Source organism: Prunus persica, chromosome G7 (assembly GCF_000346465.2).
Source record: "Prunus persica cultivar Lovell chromosome G7, Prunus_persica_NCBIv2, whole genome shotgun sequence".
NCBI lineage: Eukaryota > Viridiplantae > Streptophyta > Magnoliopsida > Rosales > Rosaceae > Prunus > Prunus persica.
Genome location: NC_034015.1, coordinates 11,002,668 through 11,023,861, shown reverse-complemented (window position 1 = coordinate 11,023,861; position 21,194 = coordinate 11,002,668). Strand labels below are relative to the sequence as shown.

General features: G+C 37.6%; 3 protein-coding genes across 3 annotated transcripts; 1 reads left to right on the top strand and 2 right to left on the bottom strand.

The window, feature by feature from the left end:
• Positions 11,026–12,335, top strand: LOC18769194 (polygalacturonase inhibitor). The gene has a single exon (XM_007203823.2). It carries the CDS (start codon positions 11,169–11,171, stop codon positions 12,159–12,161), a length of 993 nt encoding a protein of 330 aa, XP_007203885.1. The 5' UTR covers positions 11,026–11,168; the 3' UTR covers positions 12,162–12,335.
• On the bottom strand, positions 12,363–15,398 carry LOC18770399 (protein ABHD18). The gene is made up of 5 exons (XM_007202048.2): positions 14,631–15,398; positions 13,958–14,042; positions 13,682–13,851; positions 13,173–13,447; positions 12,363–12,818 (listed from the first exon to the last, which is right to left on the bottom strand). The coding sequence occupies exons 1-5, from the start codon at positions 15,004–15,006 to the stop codon at positions 12,642–12,644; spliced, it is 1,083 nt and encodes a 360-aa protein (XP_007202110.1). The 5' UTR covers positions 15,007–15,398; the 3' UTR covers positions 12,363–12,641.
• Positions 18,487–20,693, bottom strand: LOC18770510 (cytochrome P450 93A3). Its single transcript, XM_007203304.2, has 2 exons — positions 19,653–20,693; positions 18,487–19,284 (listed from the first exon to the last, which is right to left on the bottom strand). Exons 1-2 carry the CDS (start codon positions 20,556–20,558, stop codon positions 18,643–18,645), a joined length of 1,548 nt encoding a protein of 515 aa, XP_007203366.1. The 5' UTR covers positions 20,559–20,693; the 3' UTR covers positions 18,487–18,642.

The window sequence follows — 21,194 nt, the reverse complement described above, 5'->3', positions numbered from 1 at the left end:
AAGTTGTGGTTGACGATAACCGTCCTTTTCTGATCAGACTTTCATGACGTATTTCCTAACGCGTAGATGAGCCTTAGAATACCTCGTTCAATGTACACGCACTGGGAAATTGGGGAATTAAGTATTTAATTTGTGATTATTATTTCGAAGTAATTTTATATTGATTAAGGGTTCGTATCTCAAAATAAGTGCTCCGACTGCTCGTACCCAGTAGGCAGGACCCTCTCAGGGTCGGGCAGCTTGGGACTATTTGTGAGTGGACATTGTTTTCAATCATACGCATGGTTTTATTGATGAAAGATTTATACATATGTTTTTAAATGGTATGTGGGATATAATATATATTCGGTTGAGGAATTTGATGTTTTTATAACCTTTGGCAATATATTTTGGGTGTTGATCTATTTGAGTATCGTGTGTATGTTTATATGGATTTTGGGAAATTCTATCTATATTGTCTATATGTATGGAGTACTTGGGTCGTTGAGGTTAGATTGTGGAAGAATTTGAGTATGAGGGGTTGTTGAGAGAAGATGTATGATTACACTATGTGAGTACCATCCCCTTGATTATTAGTCTCACACATGGCGTTGGTAGTTCCGGTGTGTTAGACACTTCCCATACGTGACGTTTGTAGTTCCGGCGTATGGGAAGACTATGTACATTGTTTGGAATCATCACACATGGCGTTGGTAGTTCCGGTGTGTGATGATATAGTCTGCGCGCGTAGGACTTAGTATTGGAGCTACACGTGACGTTGGTATTTCCGGTATGTGAGCTATGGAGTTTCGTTCCCCGGTTGGACTGCTCATCTCTAGACGCAGGATAGCACCTGGAAATCCTGCGGGCTAGCCAAACAATCCCCCGGTTGGATTGTTTTCCCAGTACCTAGGTAGTGTGATGAGTATATTGTATATTGTATATTTATATATTTATATCTATATATAGGTGTGAGTGTAAAGCAATTAGAGTATATGTAGTGGGTTGGGAAGATCAGTTTAATTTTTGGAATGAAGTTTATGAATTGAGTGGTTTGTGGTTTTAAAGGGTTTTCAAAGATTAATGGTTTTGAATATTAAATATGAGTTATGAATCTGCATGTTTTGGGCATTATTTTTACACTGTGGGGTTATTATGTTGTTTTAAATGAAAATTTTGTTTTTGTCCACTCACATGTTTTTTGTTTTGTGCCCCCCAGACAGTAGTCGCTCAAAGGAGAATTTCAGGCGAGAAGCTCTATTTCAAAGCTTAGGCGGTCAACCCTCGAAAGGAGGAAAAAAAAAAAGGGAATGGATCCACGCGCAGAGGGACCATAGATTAGTCTTCGAGTAATTTCTTTTTACTCAATTGGTTGTCCTTGTAAACTAAATTCAGCAGATGCTCTATTATTGCCCACATTAGGTTTTATTTGTGAGGCCGGAGGCCATTTTGTGTTTAATGTAAAATGTTGAAAGCATGCTGCTGGTTGGGATTATATTATGTACATTATGCAGGTTGAATTTTGTTGGGTTTGTTCAATTTACAAGAGAGACTCTGCCAAAATTTTGATAGAATGTCTCGGTTTTTAGTAAGTGGGCCCGGCATTGGGGTGATGTCGGTAACAAGACGGGGTCCGTCCCGGTTTCTGAGGAATTCCAGGGCGGGTCTTGTCAAAAACCTTGCAAAACAAAACCAAAAACATAAGTATAAGCAAAAAACGGAAACTGCAGTGCAGTTAATGAAAACAAATTTGCTCAATTTTGAAAGGAAATGAAAAGGCAAATCCATGATCAAAGTACTAAAACCAACTTTAAAACACATTTAAGTTCATGAACAGTTGCAACATTCTCATAGACTTGCAAACATTATTAAGAAAATCCAATTATGTGCAGTTTCTGCTAAAAATTTGCAACAAATGAAATCTTCAATACATTACAGTAACCATACCTTGATTCCCATTCTTTCCGGAAGCACAGAGAAGCTGCCCCTTGTACTTGCTTCTAAAAAACGTAGCATCAATGAACAGCAAGGGTATGCAATATTGAAATCCAGCAATGCAATCACCAAAAGACAAAAAAAAAAACGTCTAAAGCGATTAATTCCAGTTTCACATTCAAGAATGCAGAGAGAACCAGTGTTAGTTTCCTTTACGGCGTCCGCATACCACACTAACTCGTTGAAGGATTTCGACTCATCACCGTGAACGTCCAATTTAGCTAACTCTTTGCCAAACCATGCGTGGTAGTATGAAATGTCTATACCGTAATAATCTTTGAACTCGATCGCGTTTAATCTCAACTGGCTTCAGCTCTGGTTTTGCACGAATTATGTCCACAAAGAGAGAGCACACCACACGAGACCTCATCATCTTACTCTTTGATTCCCGTATCCGACCAACACATGTATGCACATTATTTAACGTCCGAATTACAAAATAGTCAGTAGCTTCACAACGAGAAGCATAAACACGCCAGCTACAACCCTCCAATTTCTTATTCGAACAAACAGCAATCACCCGCTTCTTGTCATTGCCGGCATATAAAAAATTAAATCCTACTTCAAGAGCGTACTTGCACAATTTCAACCGAAACTCCTCTGCACCACCGTCAAACTTCTGCCCTACATGATGTGGGAGACGTGCCCTACATGAGTTCTAGTACTCTTCGACCTGCCCAAAAATTCATTTCTGTCTTCAACAGTACTAGAACCCAACGACTCGCGCTTTTCACATGCTATCGACTCCTTATTTACACAAAAATCACCACCATATTCATTGTTCCCCCATAAATCCTTCACTAAAATATCCAGACTCTTCAAATTTAACATCGACAAATATGTCATCATCATGTCAAAATCGCTATCCGTTTCTAGAAAACAACTTAACCGGGTAGTGAATACCGTAACGTGAAACTGCCCAACTACAAACCCCTAAACCTTAGACACAAAATCTTCAAAATATCAACCATGGATGACTTTGATGAAACTGAAAACATAATGGTCTTCGACTTATATGTGCACTTGGCAATGACACATATCTCCATTAGCCTTGAAAATGCAAACAAAACAACAAACAAAAGTAGAAAACACTTCAAATCAGTAAATAATGTACATGAGCAGTTGTAACATTCCAATAGACTTCCAAATATTAGTCTACAATCGAATTATGAAACAAGAAACTGCATCTAGTAAAAACCTGAAATAACAAAAACAACAGTGCACTTTATGAGAAAACATATCCTTAAATTTGAATAGAAACCAATAGAAAGCCATGTTCAAAGTACTAAAACTAATATCAAAACACATTTAACTCCATGAGCAATTGTAACATTTCCATACACTTCCAATGAAGTTTATGAAACCAGAAACTACGATGCAATTTCTGACAAAACTCCAACAAATAGATGCAGTTTATGACAAAAAATAAATAAAAAATTCGAATAGAAACCAGAAGGAAACCACGATAAAAGTACTAAAACTAAATTCCAAAAACACACAAGTCGATATAAACGAAAACAGGTTCTAAAATACTCATACCCCAAAACTTAGGACTGCCAAAAATCTAAACAACCAAACAACAGCTTAAAATCAAATCTGATCACGAAACGAAGAAGATAGGGTTTAGCATTGAACGCCACAAGATCGCACCACAAAATCAAACCACAAAACTAAGCTCGAAATACCCGAACTAAGGAGAACATAAATCACCCAAAACTGGCAGTCATTCAGCATGCAAATCGAACGAAAACGTAGCAGAAAAAAGAAAACAGAAAAATGAAGAAAATAAAAGGAAAACCTACTAGAAAATTGAGCTCCAACGGCAGATCTACAACCACAGCTCTGAAACGAACGAACGAAAAAGAAAACGAACAAAAATGAAAGAGAAGCTCGCGCGTAGTTTAAACATTCAGGGATAAAAGCGTCATTTAATTTGTAGGTTTACAAATGGGCCAGGCTTTTTAAGAAGAAGGGTAGAATTGTCTTATCAGCTATTATTTTTAAGCTGGCCCAACGAATCTGGGCCTCCTCTTTGGCCTAATCTAAAATAGCAATTTTTTCCTAGGTATTAAAACCAAAACCAAAATACCCAATATCTCACATACTAAATAGTAAAGTTTATTATGTCTAATGCCTAATTTTTCTTACAATTTATTTGTTGTATGGTGTAGGTTTATTATCCATACAACAGTATTTATTTAAATGTGTGGCGCGGATTTATCATTCACACAACTGCCTTTACTTTTATTTAAAAGTATGGAGCAGAATTAGTGCCCATACAAGCACATTTACTTTATTATTGTATGGTGTGGAATTAACTCCCATACAACAATAAATTTACTTTATTGCATATTTACTTTTATTTAAGTTATGGTGCAGGATTAACGTCCATACAATAAGCAATTTAATTTATGAATTTACTTTACCGCACATTTAATTTTATTTAAGGTATGGTGCGAGATTAATGTCCATACATCAAGCAATTTAATTTATGAATTTATTTTACCACACATTGACATTTATTTAAAGTATGGTGCGGGTTTATCGTCCATTCCAGCAATTTATTTATTAGCAATTTATTTACAAGCAATTTATTTTATGGATTAATTGTGCGGTATGATGAGTTTTTTACAGCATACAGATCAGGACCAAAAGTTCATTGATCTTCATCATACAACTACATCAGGACTTGAAGATCCTTGATGATGATAATGATATGAGAGCTGGCAGTCTCTCCGGTACTATACTTGTAAACAAGAGATTAGACTTGAAGATCCTTCATCCTTGACATGTAAATAAGGAACTAGAGTTCCTTGATGATGTAATAGTACCGTATTGGTTAAAAGTGCCGTACACATGAATAATAATTGTACTGGCAAATATACTGTACACATGAATAGATATGTATTCATGACTTGATGAATAATACTGTCACTATATACAAAAGAGAACATGTAGTTCCTTAAACTCATGGATGAGCAATTAAATGAGATGCCAGAAGTTCCTCAAAATATGGACAATTATGTAAGGGCTTGAAGTCCCGAAATATGTACAGAAAATTGTAAAAATGTCCATACCATGAGAATATGTAATTTTGGCCCGAAGTTCAAAATCTAAGGGGATTGAATGTCCATACCATGAGAATATGTGATTTTGGCCTTAAGTTCAAAATCTAACAATGTTGAGAACCTGAAATTCCAACAATTAAATGGACAACCCTTGAGGTATTATTGCAAATTGTGGCACGCCACATATTTTTCTTTGGCATAAGAAAATGATGAATTTAATAAAGTTCGATTATGTTATAATCAACACCTCAAGGAAGAAATATATTTTGAGAATTCCGGTTGTTAAGAATACACCGTGAAAAGGATAATATTAGGATTAACCTCAAATGATGAATTGAGACTCCCTACATATTTTGTTATATTATATAATCTGGGTCGGAAGCCCATGGATCCAAGTATATGAGAGATCCCGAACCTGAAGTTGTGGGTATATAGTAGTTAATGCTCTTCACTACTATTGCGATATTATCATGATTTTTACTCAATTTATATTTCATGCCTATTTGAAAAAGGCAAATAAATTCTGAGGTCGTGTTTAGCCTGGGCCAAAAGTTCCGGGCTCACATGCATGAAAATATGTAATTTGAGAGATTTGATGTGTTTATTTGAACCTATAAGGCACGAGGTTCTAAACCGTCATTTTGAAAAGACGTAAAAACCACAGGTGCAAATTTAAGAATTTGCGCAATTATTATAACAGGAAAGAAGACATACAACAAATAGATTTTTCCGCAAGCAGGCTCTGCAAAATCTATAAAATTACATTTTATTCTGGAGGCCTCTAAAGGAAGATGACGGCACCACTTAAGCTTAGCCATGAGCTTCTCGTGGTCTCCCAGAATCTTTTCATTGGAAACCTGCAGCATGTCTAGCCTTCTCAGCGTATCAACAGAGTACGAACTCACTAGTTTCAACAAGGCATTATTTTCTTCTTTAAGTTTCTCAACCTCCTGTTGAGACTCATGAAGCATTCTCTAAATAGACGAATTTTCAGTGGTCAGCTCCTGAACCTCATTTGCTCTAGCACGCAAATGATCAACCATGATAGAAACAGAACCAGCATTCTAAATGATAAAAGCCATTGAGTCATCAATAGCCTCTTCATCTGACCTCACTGATAACAGCACTTCATCCATTGAAATAAGGAAATTCCTAGCTACTATGACAGTAGTTGCATCATTCATCATCACAGAATCACTAACCATGAGATGACGATTTTGGCATACAAAGGATGGAGCCAGACTTTGGCGTCCCGAGTTGTGTTGGGAGCAACATTTAAATCAAGATGGTTTGGGTGAGAAGAAAAGGAAGCGATTTTTAGGAAGGTTTCGAGGAAAGTTTTAAGCGAAGCTGAATTTTCAGAAAATGGAGAAGTTGAGTTGAAATGCAGTTACTCCAATCAGGTCTTGCAGAGACAATATTTATAGGCGGAAATATGGCATATTCTCTTTTTTTTCTTTCCCAGATTCCAAAACTCCACACGGCCTCCATTAATGTTTGTTGGCACTTTCAGCGTTCTCAAGGATTATTTTCGTTAAAGCCGATCTTGCTTTGTGGATTTATGGTGCTTCTTTTTCAAAAGCACCCCAAGAATCTCGCAAATTTCCTATGGTTAATTTGAAATTCACCGGTTCTACCTATTCCTTTTATTTGTGTATAAATATGTTACTAACGAAATTTTCTTTGCAGAATACATCTAGTTTTCTCTAGTTTTCTCTATATCTAGTGATGCAATATCCACATGTTTTTCCTATCAATGAGCACTCAATGTGCTTGAAAAGCAAGACTATCTCTTATCATCCATTTAGGAAGCGAGACTATCCCTGATCACGTTTCCGCTACATCGGGGAACTGTAAAGATGACCACATGCTCTAATCTCCTGAAGTTCTTCTAGACTAGGAGAAATAAGAGTTTGTTGTTTGCTCTCATCAGCTTCATCACATGATTGCTTACCTTACCTTGCAATCAATATCACAATTTTGAATCTTTTCTTTCTTTTTACAACTCTCTGTTCATAAGGGATTTTATTTCTTTAAAACGAACATATGAAGAAAGAATCCATGAAGTGATCTTAACTCTGAGGGTTATTTATTTTTGACAGAGAGAAGAATTGTGATTTTTGCTCTTGCAGGATATAACTAGATCATCAAGCATTACATTGTATTTGTTGAGCCGATACGAGCTTGGAAGATATTTGAGCAAAGTCTTTCCCACCTAAGGATGTAAGTGATACTTATGTTATTTCATACTTGTACTTTTATTTTGATATTTTGTACTACGTCCTTAAAGGTAACCGAATGGGGAGATAAGGTCGTTCTAGAAGAACGCCATGCAAAGGATCATTCCAGAAGAATAGCTTGTATCATTCTGATATGTATTCATGAATTATTAATGCAAATTTCACAGATTGCAAGATGAATACATTAATGATACACTGCATAGATTAACATCTAATAAGAACAGAACATGGGTATAGCAGTGATCAATATGATGCATGCCTGTTGCGTAGCAAATGATATGGATTGAAGTCCCGAAAGGACAATCCTTTAACATGTCAATATTGATATGGTGCAAGCCTAATGCGTAGCAGACATGTATGTATTAATCTGTGGCATGCCTGCATCATGACAGATATATGGTCTAAATGTTTCAACTCCCAAAATGGAGATTATCCACACTCTACTGTAAAATAACGCTCCATTGGAGGTTATGATCCACATTCTCACATAATTCATGTCTGGAAAGAGACAATAAAAGCCCCCTAAAGTGGCTTGGGTACCAAAAAGCAAAGAAATGCTTATAATTGATGCATGCGCATGCACATGAGACTGGTGGGATCATGAATTGATGAATGACAATTTTTAGTTTTGGAATAGCTACTCAAATCGTCAATGGGCTGTGTTGATTGGAACTACGTTCTATTATTAAATGTCGACGATATCATTGGCCAAAATGTAAAGAGGCAATTCCATTACAGACGAGAATGAACGTGAAAGAACAAACCCATAGTATGAACCCCAAAAAGATGTTAATACTGAAAGTTATACTTGGGTGTTCGGAATAAAAGGGAATATACCCAATTTGTATGACACAGTGTTTCTGACAGAAACAAGAAATGTTGGGTTTCTCCATATTTACAGATTCAATTGTGCCCCATTACTGCACATTTACGGATACCAACATGTTATCTTTAAGGGTTGTTAAATGCTCGGAGCATATCGCCAGAAGCGATTCCCTAAAGATGTATAAATAGCTGGGTTAAATCTATATAATGTGTCATAAAGTATAATCCCTTAAATAAAATCTCTGAAGGATTGAAATTACATTAAGCAAGTCCCTGAAGGACATGTGCCTGAAGCACAAAACCTGTACTCAATTCTAAATACGCATAAATTGCCTCAGTGAGTACATTGATTATAATGTGTTTGCAACACATTAAAACTCTTGAAAAGTTCCAGAAATATTTGTCTCAGCATGAAGATCAAGCATTATGCCAACAAGATTCTTGCTTAGGTATTGAAGCATTTTTATGAGGATTATCCGTTGGACACTTAAAGGATTTTCCGGAAGTATATTGGACCAGACATCATATTTTCCAGATATAGCTCAGCTCCATCACCACCACTTTGGGATGATGTCAGGCATATTTGATGCTATCTCCGCATAACACCATATACGGGCATATTCTTTTCAAGTAAACTTACAAATAGCCCGGGTTTTATTGGTTACGCGGACTCTAGAAATTTCTATGATTTACATAGAGATAGCTCACTAGAAATATATTTACTTACTCAACTACATGAATTGTTGATGGCTACATCCCTCACTCACTCAGAAAGATTTTCGCTCCAAAAGATAATCATGAAGATATCAGGGGGAGATATTCATCAGGGGGAGCATCCAGAAGTATGCCGCACTGATTACTGTAATCTTCTTCCTTCCATCAGTTTTCTACCTTACTGGGTTTTTCTCCAAGCAAATCTTTAATGATGCAACCGACATATCATTTGTGGTCTCCAAGGGGGAGTGTTGTAAAGTCAAGAATGTGGAGCCCAAAATGGTAGAGTCCACTACCTAATTAATTGAAGAGTAATTATGATGCTTGCCAACACCCACGTGAAGCCAAAGAGAAATGAGTAAGCAGTCACAAAATTCTGCATACAAATAAGGCTTCCCCCCCTTCCTTTGGTGAAGACTCCAACTGAGAGAAGAAAGAGAGTCAGGTAGAGAGGAAGGAAAGAAGAGAAAGACAGAGAGTGAGTGAGCGGAGAGAAAAATGAGAGCAGAGAGAAATTCTCCAAGAGAGAAAAATCAGTGAGTCACATATATTGTAAACACTAAAGTTGTAGCCCTATTATTTTACATAGTGGAAAAGTTACTGCTGCTGCTCTCCGAGGACGTAGGCATAGCCAAACCTCGTTAAATGTTGTGTCTCATCTACTTTTCGTGCAGCTCAATATTCGCACATATCCCGTTAATTTTACAACAGGGTGTTTTTTTTTAGTTTTTCTTGGGTATGAGTTTTTAAAAATTAGTCTACCAAATTTTTTTTGTGACTTAGGAATTAAAATATGTTTTTGAATTTATAAAATTGGATCCAAGTCAGATATCAAAATGGCCCTTACCGTTTTATCCTTATTATAATCATCAGAGGGTGATTAATTAAGTTATCCTTTGTAGTCTTCTTGATTTCAATGTAGAGAGAGTGGATTGTAAAATGGAAAATGGTGTCCAAAGACAATTAGATTGAGCTGAGGGAGTAAACAGAAGGGAATTTGTTTCAGGTGTTCAGAAAAGGTTTCCAAATATCAAGTAGTGTCCAAAGAAACAAGGGTATCCAAAGACAAAATTGGGTGTGAAAAAGACGCAAGCCCAACCGAAAGCTATGCCCAAGTTGGCCGAATGTTCAAGAGGTCCATTTTTCTCCGAGTCATTTTATAATGTGAGTTTGTGAGAGCCATAAATCATTTAGGCCGAAAACAAAAGAAGCAAATATCATTGACTTTCCACCCATTTAGAGTTGAATTAAGTCATAAAAATCGCCCGCCACCAATTGACATTTTTGTAAGGATATAGGATCAAAAGGATACCAAGGTTTCATATACCACACACTAGTTGAGGAAGACAACTTGGTGAGGCTCAATGTGGTGGAGGGTTATCTGAGATTTAGAGAGAGACAAGCAATTGAGTTAGCTAACTTTAGCATTCAAAGTCATCTCCATTTGCCAGATCTCAGCACACAAAAGATAAAGATTAAACAGAAGCCCTCATCCTTGACTTGTTCCAAATTCTTATTAAAACAAAGTTATGCAGCTAGCAAACCTAAAGTCTTTCAGATTTGGCTCATAATCACAAATATCAGTCTTGGATAGAATTAGGCCCTCTGCTTTCGGAACTCCACCTTTGGCCAACCATACCATGTTTCCCATGGATTCCACATTTTTTACCCTTCTTACTCTCCTCTTGTCTCAATTTTACTTCCCCAGATTATGTTACTTGAGCGCTATAGTATATGAGACGATTGATAACATCACGTGATGATATTACGCTTACACAGCCTTTAGCAAATATGAGAGAGAATGGCTATGAAATTAACAAACACATAACATGTTTGAATGGACTATGGAGCAAAGCAAGGCATGTTACTTTTGTAGAATAATGGCTAGAGGTTAGAGAAGAATAAGAAGTAGAATAGGAAGAATACCCCACGATGAGTATTCTGGTTGTATTGGATTTCTTTTATATGCTATACAGTTAACTTTGTACATGAATATAAACAGGAAAGATTATCCAAACGGTAAAACATAAAATGGGCAGTTCTAAGATTATTGGGATTGATTGAGATAATGAAGCAATCACACTTGAATGGCTACAGACTTCCGTGACTTGTGGGGAGTGTCTTGCATAGTCGTTGGCTGATGGGTTGGATGCTCTTCAACTTTTGTGACATCCATTAAATGCCTTCTATAAGACCTTCACCACCTGTCCAAACGCCAAAATCTTTGGTCAGTATATGCGCATCATCCAAAATCACATATACTTTTACTTACATGCACATGCAATACCTATAAATATCCAGCACTTCATTGAATCACAATCACATTTCTCAATCCAAAACCCAAAAAATGGACCTCAAGCTCTCCACCCTTCTCTGCTTGACCCTACTCTTCTCCACCATCCTAAACCCAGCTCTCTCCGAGCTCTGCAACCCGAAAGACAAGAAAGTCCTCCTACAAATCAAGAAAGCCTTCAACAACCCCTACGTCTTGTCCTCATGGGACCCAGAGACAGACTGCTGTGACTGGTACTCTGTCACCTGTGACTCCACCACAAACCGCGTCAACTCCCTCACCCTCTTCTCCGGGGGACTCTCCGGTCAAATTCCGACCCAAGTCGGTGACTTGCCGTATCTTGAAACACTTGAGTTTCACAAGCAACCCAATCTTACCGGACCAATCCAACCCTCCATTGCCAAGCTTAAGCGCCTCAAGGAGCTGCGCCTCAGCTGGACCAACATCTCCGGCTCTGTCCCTGACTTCCTCAGCCAACTCAAAAACCTCACCTTTCTTGAACTCTCATTCAATAACCTCACAGGCTCCATCCCCAGCTCGCTTTCTCAGCTTCCAAACCTAGACGCTCTTCATCTAGACCGTAACAAGCTCACAGGTCATATTCCGAAGTCATTCGGAGAATTCCATGGCAGTGTTCCAGACCTCTATCTCTCCCACAACCAGCTCTCAGGCAACATACCAACCTCATTAGCCAAACTGGACTTCAACCGCATAGACTTCTCCCGGAACAAGCTCGAAGGCGATGCATCCATGATCTTTGGATTGAACAAGACAACCCAGATTGTGGATCTGTCTAGGAACTTGCTGGAATTTAATCTGTCAAAGGTGGAGTTTTCCAAGAGCTTGATATCGTTGGATCTTAACCATAACAAGATCACAGGCGGAATTCCGGTGGGGCTGACCCAAGTGGATTTGCAGTTCCTGAACGTGAGCTACAACAGGTTGTGTGGTCAGATTCCAGTGGGCGGGAAGTTACAGAGCTTCGACTCCTCAACTTATTTCCATAACCGCTGCTTGTGTGGTGCTCCACTCCCAAGCTGCAAATAATTCCCGTGGCTATGGAAAATTTAGGCAACAATTTCATTGACACTATGCAGTTATATAGGTGTTTGATAAAATTGGGGCTTCATGCAAATAAGCAACCAGTGCTACAGTCTACAGCTTTATGTAACCAATAAGAAAGGAATTAATAAGATTTGCTTTGTGCATTTTGCCACCATATAATGAATAAAATACGAACGAGTAAACTTATGCCAACAAATCATTGCTCAAAATGAAAATAGAACTTTGCCAGTAAATGTTGTCTATACAATGTTAGGTACCTCGCAAATGAGAATACAACAGGAAATGGATGATATGAGAATACATCAGGAAATGGGTATTTCATGAAAGCGCCCCCTTTTCCCCATTCTTTTTGGGGGTGTTCCAGATGTCAGCTGTATCTAGTTTTTTACAAGTTTGGTGTGAATTAGAGCTGAAGATTACCATATCAGAATCAGTACAGGGCCTTCACATGTCATGCCAATGTCACAATGGAGACTCCTTCCATTGCAATCTGTCAAGTCCATCCACAATGGCCCTGCGGAACTCATCGTTGTGGAGAAGGAAAGATGAAACATGGCCACCAGTGACCCATCTTACTTCTGAACCTGGCCAAGCTTTTTGCAGCTCCAGCACAGAGTGTTTTGGAATGTACCCATCATCCTAAAACATGAAAACAGTTGAAGGAAAAAAATTGTAAAGCTAAGCAAGACACAAAAACCAGCAAACTAAAGAAAATCTGTGAAATTATTGCACACTACAGAGATCACTTATTTATCAACAGTGAAATACAGAGGCCAGTTTATCTCCAACATCAAAATTTAGATGGAAAAAAACTTTGAACACTAGAAGCCTATTAAGTAATGCAGAACCTCCACATTCCACAATGACATACATGGGAGGACAAAGAGAAACAGGAATAAGGCTTCAAAAGCAGGAAGTGGTTCCTACTAAGAAATGGGGAAAAGGTAGCCTGATTTGATAAATACTGAAATCAGAAATCTGACAAATACTTACAGTGGCAGAAACAAATATCACAGCATTGGGACTCTTTGGAATCGGAAAGCGCGTGACATCTGTGAGGGACAGAACATTGCGCATCCTTTCTCTCACCTCCTCAAGAGTCATTGCAGCCTTCTGCACTGCAAGATCCTCTCTCAGTGCCTCCCAAGCAGTGGCATGCTTTAATATTCCCTCACAGAAAGCCACAACAGCAGAGTGCGGAGAGAGAAAAGGAAGGGTTGCAACAGGTGTAGGGTGCAGTGATCCAACCATTGCAGCATGTACTCCTCCTAGATTTCACAGAATATTTTGGGCCAAAAGAAGATTAATTAAATTGTGTGTAGTGTTCCACTGCCAGGGGAAAACTCATTTGATTTATTTCAAAGGAATGAACGAATGCATTCATTTATAGCAGGTATAAACTAAATAAACGAGTTTAAATTTAAAACAATTTAAACCAACGAAAGATAGGAATCAGTTGTTCTGACACTTCAGCTATAAAAAGAGATCGAGTTGATCCTTACCCATACTAAGTCCACAAACACCCATCTTTCCGAACCCTGCCTCACAGTCTAACCAATGCAAGAGACTGCGAGCTTCCTCAATGGTTGCCTTTCCTAACAAAAGCAAGTCACTCACACACAATAGTTTTGCCCCATGCTGCATCACAGGACGTCTTTGTCCATAGAAAGGGCTGCAATAACATATCTACCTTAATAGAAAAGCTGGAAACTACGCATAGTAATCATGTAGAACTCTGATTTCAATTAGAAAAAGTGTCAGACTGTGCAGTTTGATACCTCTCGAGCACCATGGTTGCAATGTTTTCCTTCAATAATGGTCCACCAAGACGCAATCTTCTTTCAAATGTATGGTCCCCTGTTCCTGCAAAAAAGAAATTACAAATTGTAACCCCAAAGGCTATAAAGTAATTCCATGAAGTGCTACTGTAAAGGAATTCTATTGGCTTGTATTTCAAGGGGCTTCTCTATTGGGTTGAATGCAGAAGGACCAGGTCATACCAAAAAGTAATAAGTCATCCAAGAAGTCCCTCCCGATGTTCTCAACATTACCACCCAAAGAAGAACTAATTACATTTCCCAATCAATCATATAGTTTCCAGCAATGGCATACTTGATATAAACAAAACAATTACATTCTGCAACCATATTCATCAATCTTTCAAGGAAAACAAGAACAGTTCCAAACATGGTTTCCCAAAACTGGTTAGCACTTTATACTAAATATTACTCTTTGAAAACAGTACACAAGTAGAACAAAGTCCTATTTGAATTGTAACCATTTTAAAATAAATAAACAAATCATACCAACAGTTCAAATTTTCTAGCAATTGATTTCTAAATTCTAAAATTTCAATGCTCAACAAATGAAACAGTGAAATCACCCAATGAAATGATTTGCTATACTTCAATCTTAGTTTATTGCACAGATAAATAGAAAACCAGACAATACCTGCAAGATGAACCACACAGGCCATTTTCTGAGGGGGCACGGATTTTGGGGCGAGAAATGCAACTCTTGCACTGTGACTCTCAGGAGGCAATGCACTAAGAAGCTGCTCATCACAAGGTGTCCTGAAAACCCCTTCTCTAAGAGTAGCTGTCTGGCTCTCCCAAACTGTTTTCCAATTGGGTTGGATAACAGTGGGAGGCCAATTCTGACCTGCAACTTCTGGGAACAGCTGCTTGATCATTCTCTCAAGCAACTCAAGCTTTGTACCTCCCCACCCTCTTGAAAAAAATTGTGGGCTTATCTTTGTTCTGTGCATGAATGCACCATATACATGGTCCAATACATAGTGGAGCATTCCAAGATTCACTGTCACCATATTTGAGAGATCCCCAAAAATTCAAACACCAAAATTTTCCCAAAAAGATTTTTTTATTAATCAATTTGAACTAAACCCAAATGGTAATATTTGCAAATTCACTTTCTATAGCTCAAAATCTCATATGGGCCGATAAGAACCCAGAATCCAAAGTGTTGAGAAAAATTAGAATTTGGAAACTCTCTCATATAAAAATCATGATTTGGGATGAACAGATTAGAAATTACTTAACCAGAATAAGAAAATTTTGAATCTTAGAGAAAGCGCTAAACCTATAGGATTATAAATCAATAGGCATTCATAATCCAAAAATCAAGGAGAAGACGTGAAGATGAAATTGGTGAGACCAAAGCGACGATAGGAGACGGAGAGAGAGAGAGAGAGAGAGAGAGGGAGGGAAGAGATCTACCAAACGAAAACAAGCGAACAACAAAAACTACGGGCTGAGAATAGACCTGTCATTGACACGGTGGATTGGGTCCACGTGCCAACTCATGCTTTATCCATTCTTATTAGTTTATTTTGTGCTGCTTTTCGATGACTCTAATAATTACTTTCTTTTTCTTTTTCTTTTTCTTTTTAAATTTAAAAAACTTAGGATAGCTTGGGGTATATTCCCTTGCTTGTTTTCGTGGCTGTTTTTTTGTGAAGCTTTGGCTTGGTTGGAAACTTGGAAGTGTTGGGGCAAAGAAGTGAATTGGGAATGGGTCTAAATTAGGAGGCACATTTGAAGTACCTAGATAGGATATAGGAGTGGCAATTCGTTTTAATGGTTCGTGTTATTTTTGTTCGTGTGGAAACCTAGTTAACTCTAATTTCATTCGTACATAATTGTGTCATGTTCAAATTGACCCTTATTTTATATAAATAAAAAATTAGATGCCGAATTTTCTTTATATCTTAATCAAAATTCATATTTATACATGTGTGTTTGAATAGGATAATAAATTGTCCCATGTTGAAAGATTATCACTTCTCATCTCACTACACTTTGATCGTGCCTTAAACTTGCTAAAAAGAATGGGTTTACTTCAAATTTCTCATTGTTTTGCTCTTTATCCTTCTCCAATAATACATTCTCCAATAAAAACTAACTTAAACCTAAATACTACGTATCAAAATAATAAAGAAATAATTCCATAATTATACCATTTACTCATAAAATACATATTGAAAATAGGAAAATGAATCATATGTTTCATATAATAATAGTTAAACGTGTTTGTCATCTCAACAGAGAGTCACTCATGTTTGGTTCTAATAGCACGTCTAATGGGACTTATTTTGACCCGGGCTAGGTCCAGATCTGGCCTCAAATGAAGAAAAATAATTTTTAATGCACGTGTTTGGTTCAGTTCAGTTTGACCTAAGGTAAGAGAAGCGATTTATTTAGTCCAAGTGCTGGCCTGGGCAAGAATGAGCCCCACAGTTAGCTTTTGAAAAAAACAAAGGATGCAGCTTTTCCAAATGCAATGGCCTATGAGGCTCTCTGCCACATGGCGCCCCAAAAGCTACTTTTCAACGGCAAATTGTTAGGTTGTTATTCCAATTTTTATTTTTTTCAAAGTTTGAAACCTTTTATAAATATACTCCATACTTTTTTACTTGTTTATTCTTTTTATATTTCTACATTCAAACCTTGGTAAATAGGCTTTCATCTTCATCTTTTTGTCCATAAACTTGTCTCCGTACTTCAAAATCCAAACTTGGATATCTTTTCTTATCATTTCATAATGAAGAGATTGTTCAAGAATATGAGCCGGGATCGTGAAGAAGATGATGAGAATAGACGTCAAAAAAATGCTTTTATCCTTGGTGATCATGGCAAAATGTCAAAGCTCCTCCTCCAATCCGCCCACCAAACCAAGTTCTCAAAACGGTCGCGAATATATCAACCGATATAAGGAAGACAATGACAAGATGCTCATGAGAGATTATTTCGTGCCAAGACCGGTATACTCATCCACTTGTGAAAACATTTCCAAAATCCAATAATGAGAGGGAAAAAAAATATTTTCCAAGTACCAAGAGGCGTATTGTAAAGACATTGAACAATGTTTTGGTATACTGCAAGCTCGATTTGGCATCATTCGGGGGGCTGCTCGAATGTGGAATAGGGCCACCCTTCGAACCATCGTGATAGCTTGCGTAATCCTGCACAACATGATTGTGGAGGATGAGCGTGACGAAGATGAAGAAGATTCATAAGTAGAAGAAGTTGACACAATGAACCCAAGGAAAGTAAGAATATATGAGCGACTAGATGATAAAGAACTTGAGCCAGTGGGTGAGACGGACAAAATCTTGGCGGCTTTATGGATCGTTATGCACAAATTAGGTTGATTATGTTCATGATAGTCTCTAAAATGATCTAGTTGAGCATGTGTACCAAAGGCATGGATATTGTTGTCTTAGTAAGTAAAAAATTTAATGAAAAAGAAAAAAAAAAGTGTTTGTCTTTTTTCATTTTGCTCAAAATTGTTGTTCCAAATTATGGCTCAAAATTATTTCCAAAAATAAATTTTTGTGTTGCTTTTCTTATGCTTTGATTTTTATTTATTTATTATAAATAAAATAATAATAAACTAACATAAGAAATTTTGAGTTTTAGCCCCTAGTTCCTAAACCCCTCATCACCACTAGAACCACAAAAAATTTGAGAGGTTAGATTTTGTGAATAGAACCATTTTGAGGGACTAAAACAACACCTAGCCCCTTACTTCTTGCCCTTGCATTAGACATGCTCTAACCTAATTAATTCATTATTCATGTTAGTTGATCGTGTCATATACATGTTGGATCTTTCAATTGGTTGGAGTTACTCATTTTTATCTGCAAGTCAAGATCCTTTTCTATTAGACTAGATCCCGTTGACAAGTCTATGTTGGTATTAAATTGTGTTTACAAAGACTACATACCATGATGGAAAAAACTCCATAGATTTGTTAATGAAAAAGATCCCTTATTGTTTAAATAATAATAATAATAAATAAATAAATAAATTCCCTTGTTGCAACTTGTCATCATGATCTTTTTTTTTTTTTTTTTTGGTCTCATCATCATGATCAATTATTCGGTTGTGTGGCAAGTGGCATTACATTTGTCCCACAGACTACACAGATCTTAAGCTGCATCTTCAAATTTTTTTCTTTCCCAAAGTTATTCCATCATTGTGAATTCCACTTTTCATTTTATAATCTTATCTTATTGTGTTGCCTTCAATTATGGTCTCCCACTAGGGACTGAATGCAATATTCCAAATTTGCATTATTGCCAAACTGCACATTGGGTTGGTGGACCTGGCTGGAAGCCTGCAGTAGGAGAGAAAGGTATATGTATGAGGGAAGCCCCAATTACTCGATAGATTAGATTCAAGATCACATTAAAATCCCACCATTCATTCATGTGGTATTTCTTAACATCTAAGATCAATCATGTCAGCTCAGACCAATAAAAGGGAAAGATCAAAACTCAAAAGGGTAAGAAAGGGACATAAAAGAACCACACAGTATTTGAGAAGAGTGTTTGAATTTTTCACCTCCTCTATTTAAAAAGTGGGAATGCATTAATGTCCCAAAATCTTCATTTGGTCAAGCTTGTGAAAACATTTTTGCCATAACATTAATTTATCTTTGATCAACAAGACAAAAAGGGATCGAGCCTAGCCACTGGAACACAAACTAAGGGATGAGCCCTTGGAAGTGTTAAGCCAGGTCCCTCTTCCATGTCAACAATACCACTACCATTTACTCCATCAAGTTTCCATTCAAAGCACTGAATCATAGCAGCGAGTGTTGGCTGAACAACCGCTAGTGCAAGTGAGGTTCCAGGGCACCCTCTTCTGCCACTACCAAATGGCAACATATGAAAATGTTGTCCCCTCATATCTAACTGGCTTTTCAGACTTCCTTCTTCAGTCATAAACCTCTCCGGCTCGAACTCCAATGGCTTCTCCCAGTGGTTCGGGTCTCTGTTGATAGCCCACACATTCACATACAATCTGGTTTTTGCTGGAATCTCATAGCCAACAATGTTGCAGGCTTCAGTTGACTCTCTGGCAATTAATGGGCTTGTAGGGTGAAGCCGTAGGGTCTCTTTCATTATGGCTTGTAGGTAAGGAAGGTTGGAAATGTCTGATTCTTGTACCAGTCTGTTTTTGCCAACTATGGAGTCAATTTCTTGTCTTGCTTTCTTCATCACTTCTGGGTGGTTGATTAGCTCTGCTAGTGCCCATTCTGTCGTAATCGCGGATGTATCCGTCCCAGCAGCAAATATATTCTGTGAAAATGTACCCAATACTAATTAATAACCAAGAATTTCTTGATTTGCATATGCTCATCATAGCACTTAGAAATAATCAATCTATTTCAATTAGTAAAAACAGTAATGCTTTGAGCATATACATTTTCAAGAGCAGAGAAGAAAAGGATTTCTTCAAGTACTATTTCATCTACAGATCTGGTGTTACATTAATTTGATAGTTTTGACAATGCCAATCATTAGGAGCTTAATGCAATGACCTGAGAGTTTTAGCATGACTCTTGTCCTTTAACAAATACTATAATATGAATGAAAGAATGAATCCTTCATTAGCAAGAAATGAATAACAGATAGTGAAGTTTAGTGTCAAGATCAGAGGTATGTACCATGATGAAGGCCTTTATGTTTATTCTACTCAATCTAAACTCTGAGGTCTCATCTTCGGATATATCGAGTAAAATGTCAAGCAAATCCTTAACTCCATCACCACCTTCACCAAGTTCCTTCCTTTTCTTCCTTGCCTCTTGGTGCTCCTCTATAACCCTCTCCACCATAGTATTAAACGTATCACGCAATTCCTTAACCCTTTTCCCAAATCCCTGCAAATCCAAGTTCTTACAAAACCAAATTAAATCCGACAAGTTAAGCTTCCCTTTAAGCTCAGCAGTAGCTTTCACCACCTTCCTGACCACATCAGCATCTCTTTCATTTTTAGACCAACTCTGCCCCATAGTCATTCTCGTTATGATATTATTCGTTATCGTCATAAGCGCTGCTCCAACATCAACAGCCTCTGCTGCCTTGGCCTTCTTTCGGATCAATTGTACAAAACTTATCAACTCTTCGCGCCGGACAGGAAGGAGCTGATCCAGTGTTCTTCCACCAAGAAGCTCAGAAACACATAGTTTCTTCATGAATCTCCAGTAAGGTCCATAAGGAGCAAATGCAAAATCAGATGATCCATATGCGAGGTAATCAACAACAGCCATAGAAGGCCTGCTGGAGAAGGAACCTTCATGAGTCTTGAGGAACTCTTTGGCCATGTCCGGTGACGAAGCGACTAAACAAGGAACAGAACCAAGAAAGATGTGTATCAAAGAACCGTAGCGGCTAGACAGCTTGTGAAAAGCTTGGTGAGGAATTGGAGCAAGGAGATGGAGATGTCCAATGACTGGTAAGGCCATTGGACTTGGTGGAAGCCGAGGTTTGTTCAGAATTTTGGTGAGTATGGTCCGAACCAGAACTATGGAGACAAGGAAAAGTATAATGTAGCCTTGGAAATCTGCTTCCATGGTTGATTGATCTTTGCTTCAATCTTGGAACAAAGATGATGATATGAGGGTTGCTCATATGAGAAGCTAAAACACTAATTTATTTGCAGGGGTTTAATTCCTGAGGAATTAGATTTCCTATATATTAATATTGAGGCTTTGAGCCCTGTTATATATAGAATGAACTTTACTAGGTGGAAGAACCACTTTACTAAGTGGAATAGAGTGGGTAAGATAATATATGGATAAGAACGACTTGAGATTAAAACATAAACGTGTTTGAAAAAAAAAATTAACAATAATTTTAGTAACATGTGCAAAACATGATGAATTTATAAATTACTCTACTTGCATACCACTGCAATAGGAGGCTTCATTAACAGATTAAGACTCCTTTGCCTCTTTATACTCTTCTAAGAAAGAGATATTGAGTTAGCAGGGTCTAATATAGTGGAAAAGACCCTTAACTTGTAGACTAATAGTCTCAAGTTCAAGGCACAGTAGTAGTGAGCAGAGACCGACCCAAGATTTGAAAATGGGGTGTTGCTAGAGCTCCACCAGTAGAGCATTTCCGTTTCTCCTCTTCGTCACAATGAGTTGTAGAAAACAAAAACTATAAACAATGGTAAACTATAAAAGAAACCTGCAAATGAAAAA

What these genes read in the sequence shown, in the direction of transcription:
- LOC18770399 (XM_007202048.2), bottom strand. Translation starts at nt 15,006, where the DNA reads ATGGTGACAGTGAATCTTGGAATGCTCCACTATGTATTGGACCATGTA. An exon ending in CTGTGTGGTTCATCTTGCAG is followed by an intron (nt 14,043 to 14,630) that starts GTATTGTCTGGT and finishes TCTTTTTTGCAG; the next exon opens with GAACAGGGGACCATACATTT. An exon ending in TGATATTTGTTTCTGCCACT is followed by an intron (nt 12,819 to 13,172) that starts GTAAGTATTTGT and finishes TTCATGTTTTAG; the next exon opens with GATGATGGGTACATTCCAAA.
- LOC18769194 (XM_007203823.2), top strand. Translation starts at nt 11,169, where the DNA reads ATGGACCTCAAGCTCTCCACCCTTCTCTGCTTGACCCTACTCTTCTCC.
- LOC18770510 (XM_007203304.2), bottom strand. Translation starts at nt 20,558, where the DNA reads ATGGAAGCAGATTTCCAAGGCTACATTATACTTTTCCTTGTCTCCATA. An exon ending in ACATAAAGGCCTTCATCATG is followed by an intron (nt 19,285 to 19,652) that starts GTACATACCTCT and finishes ACATTTTCACAG; the next exon opens with AATATATTTGCTGCTGGGAC.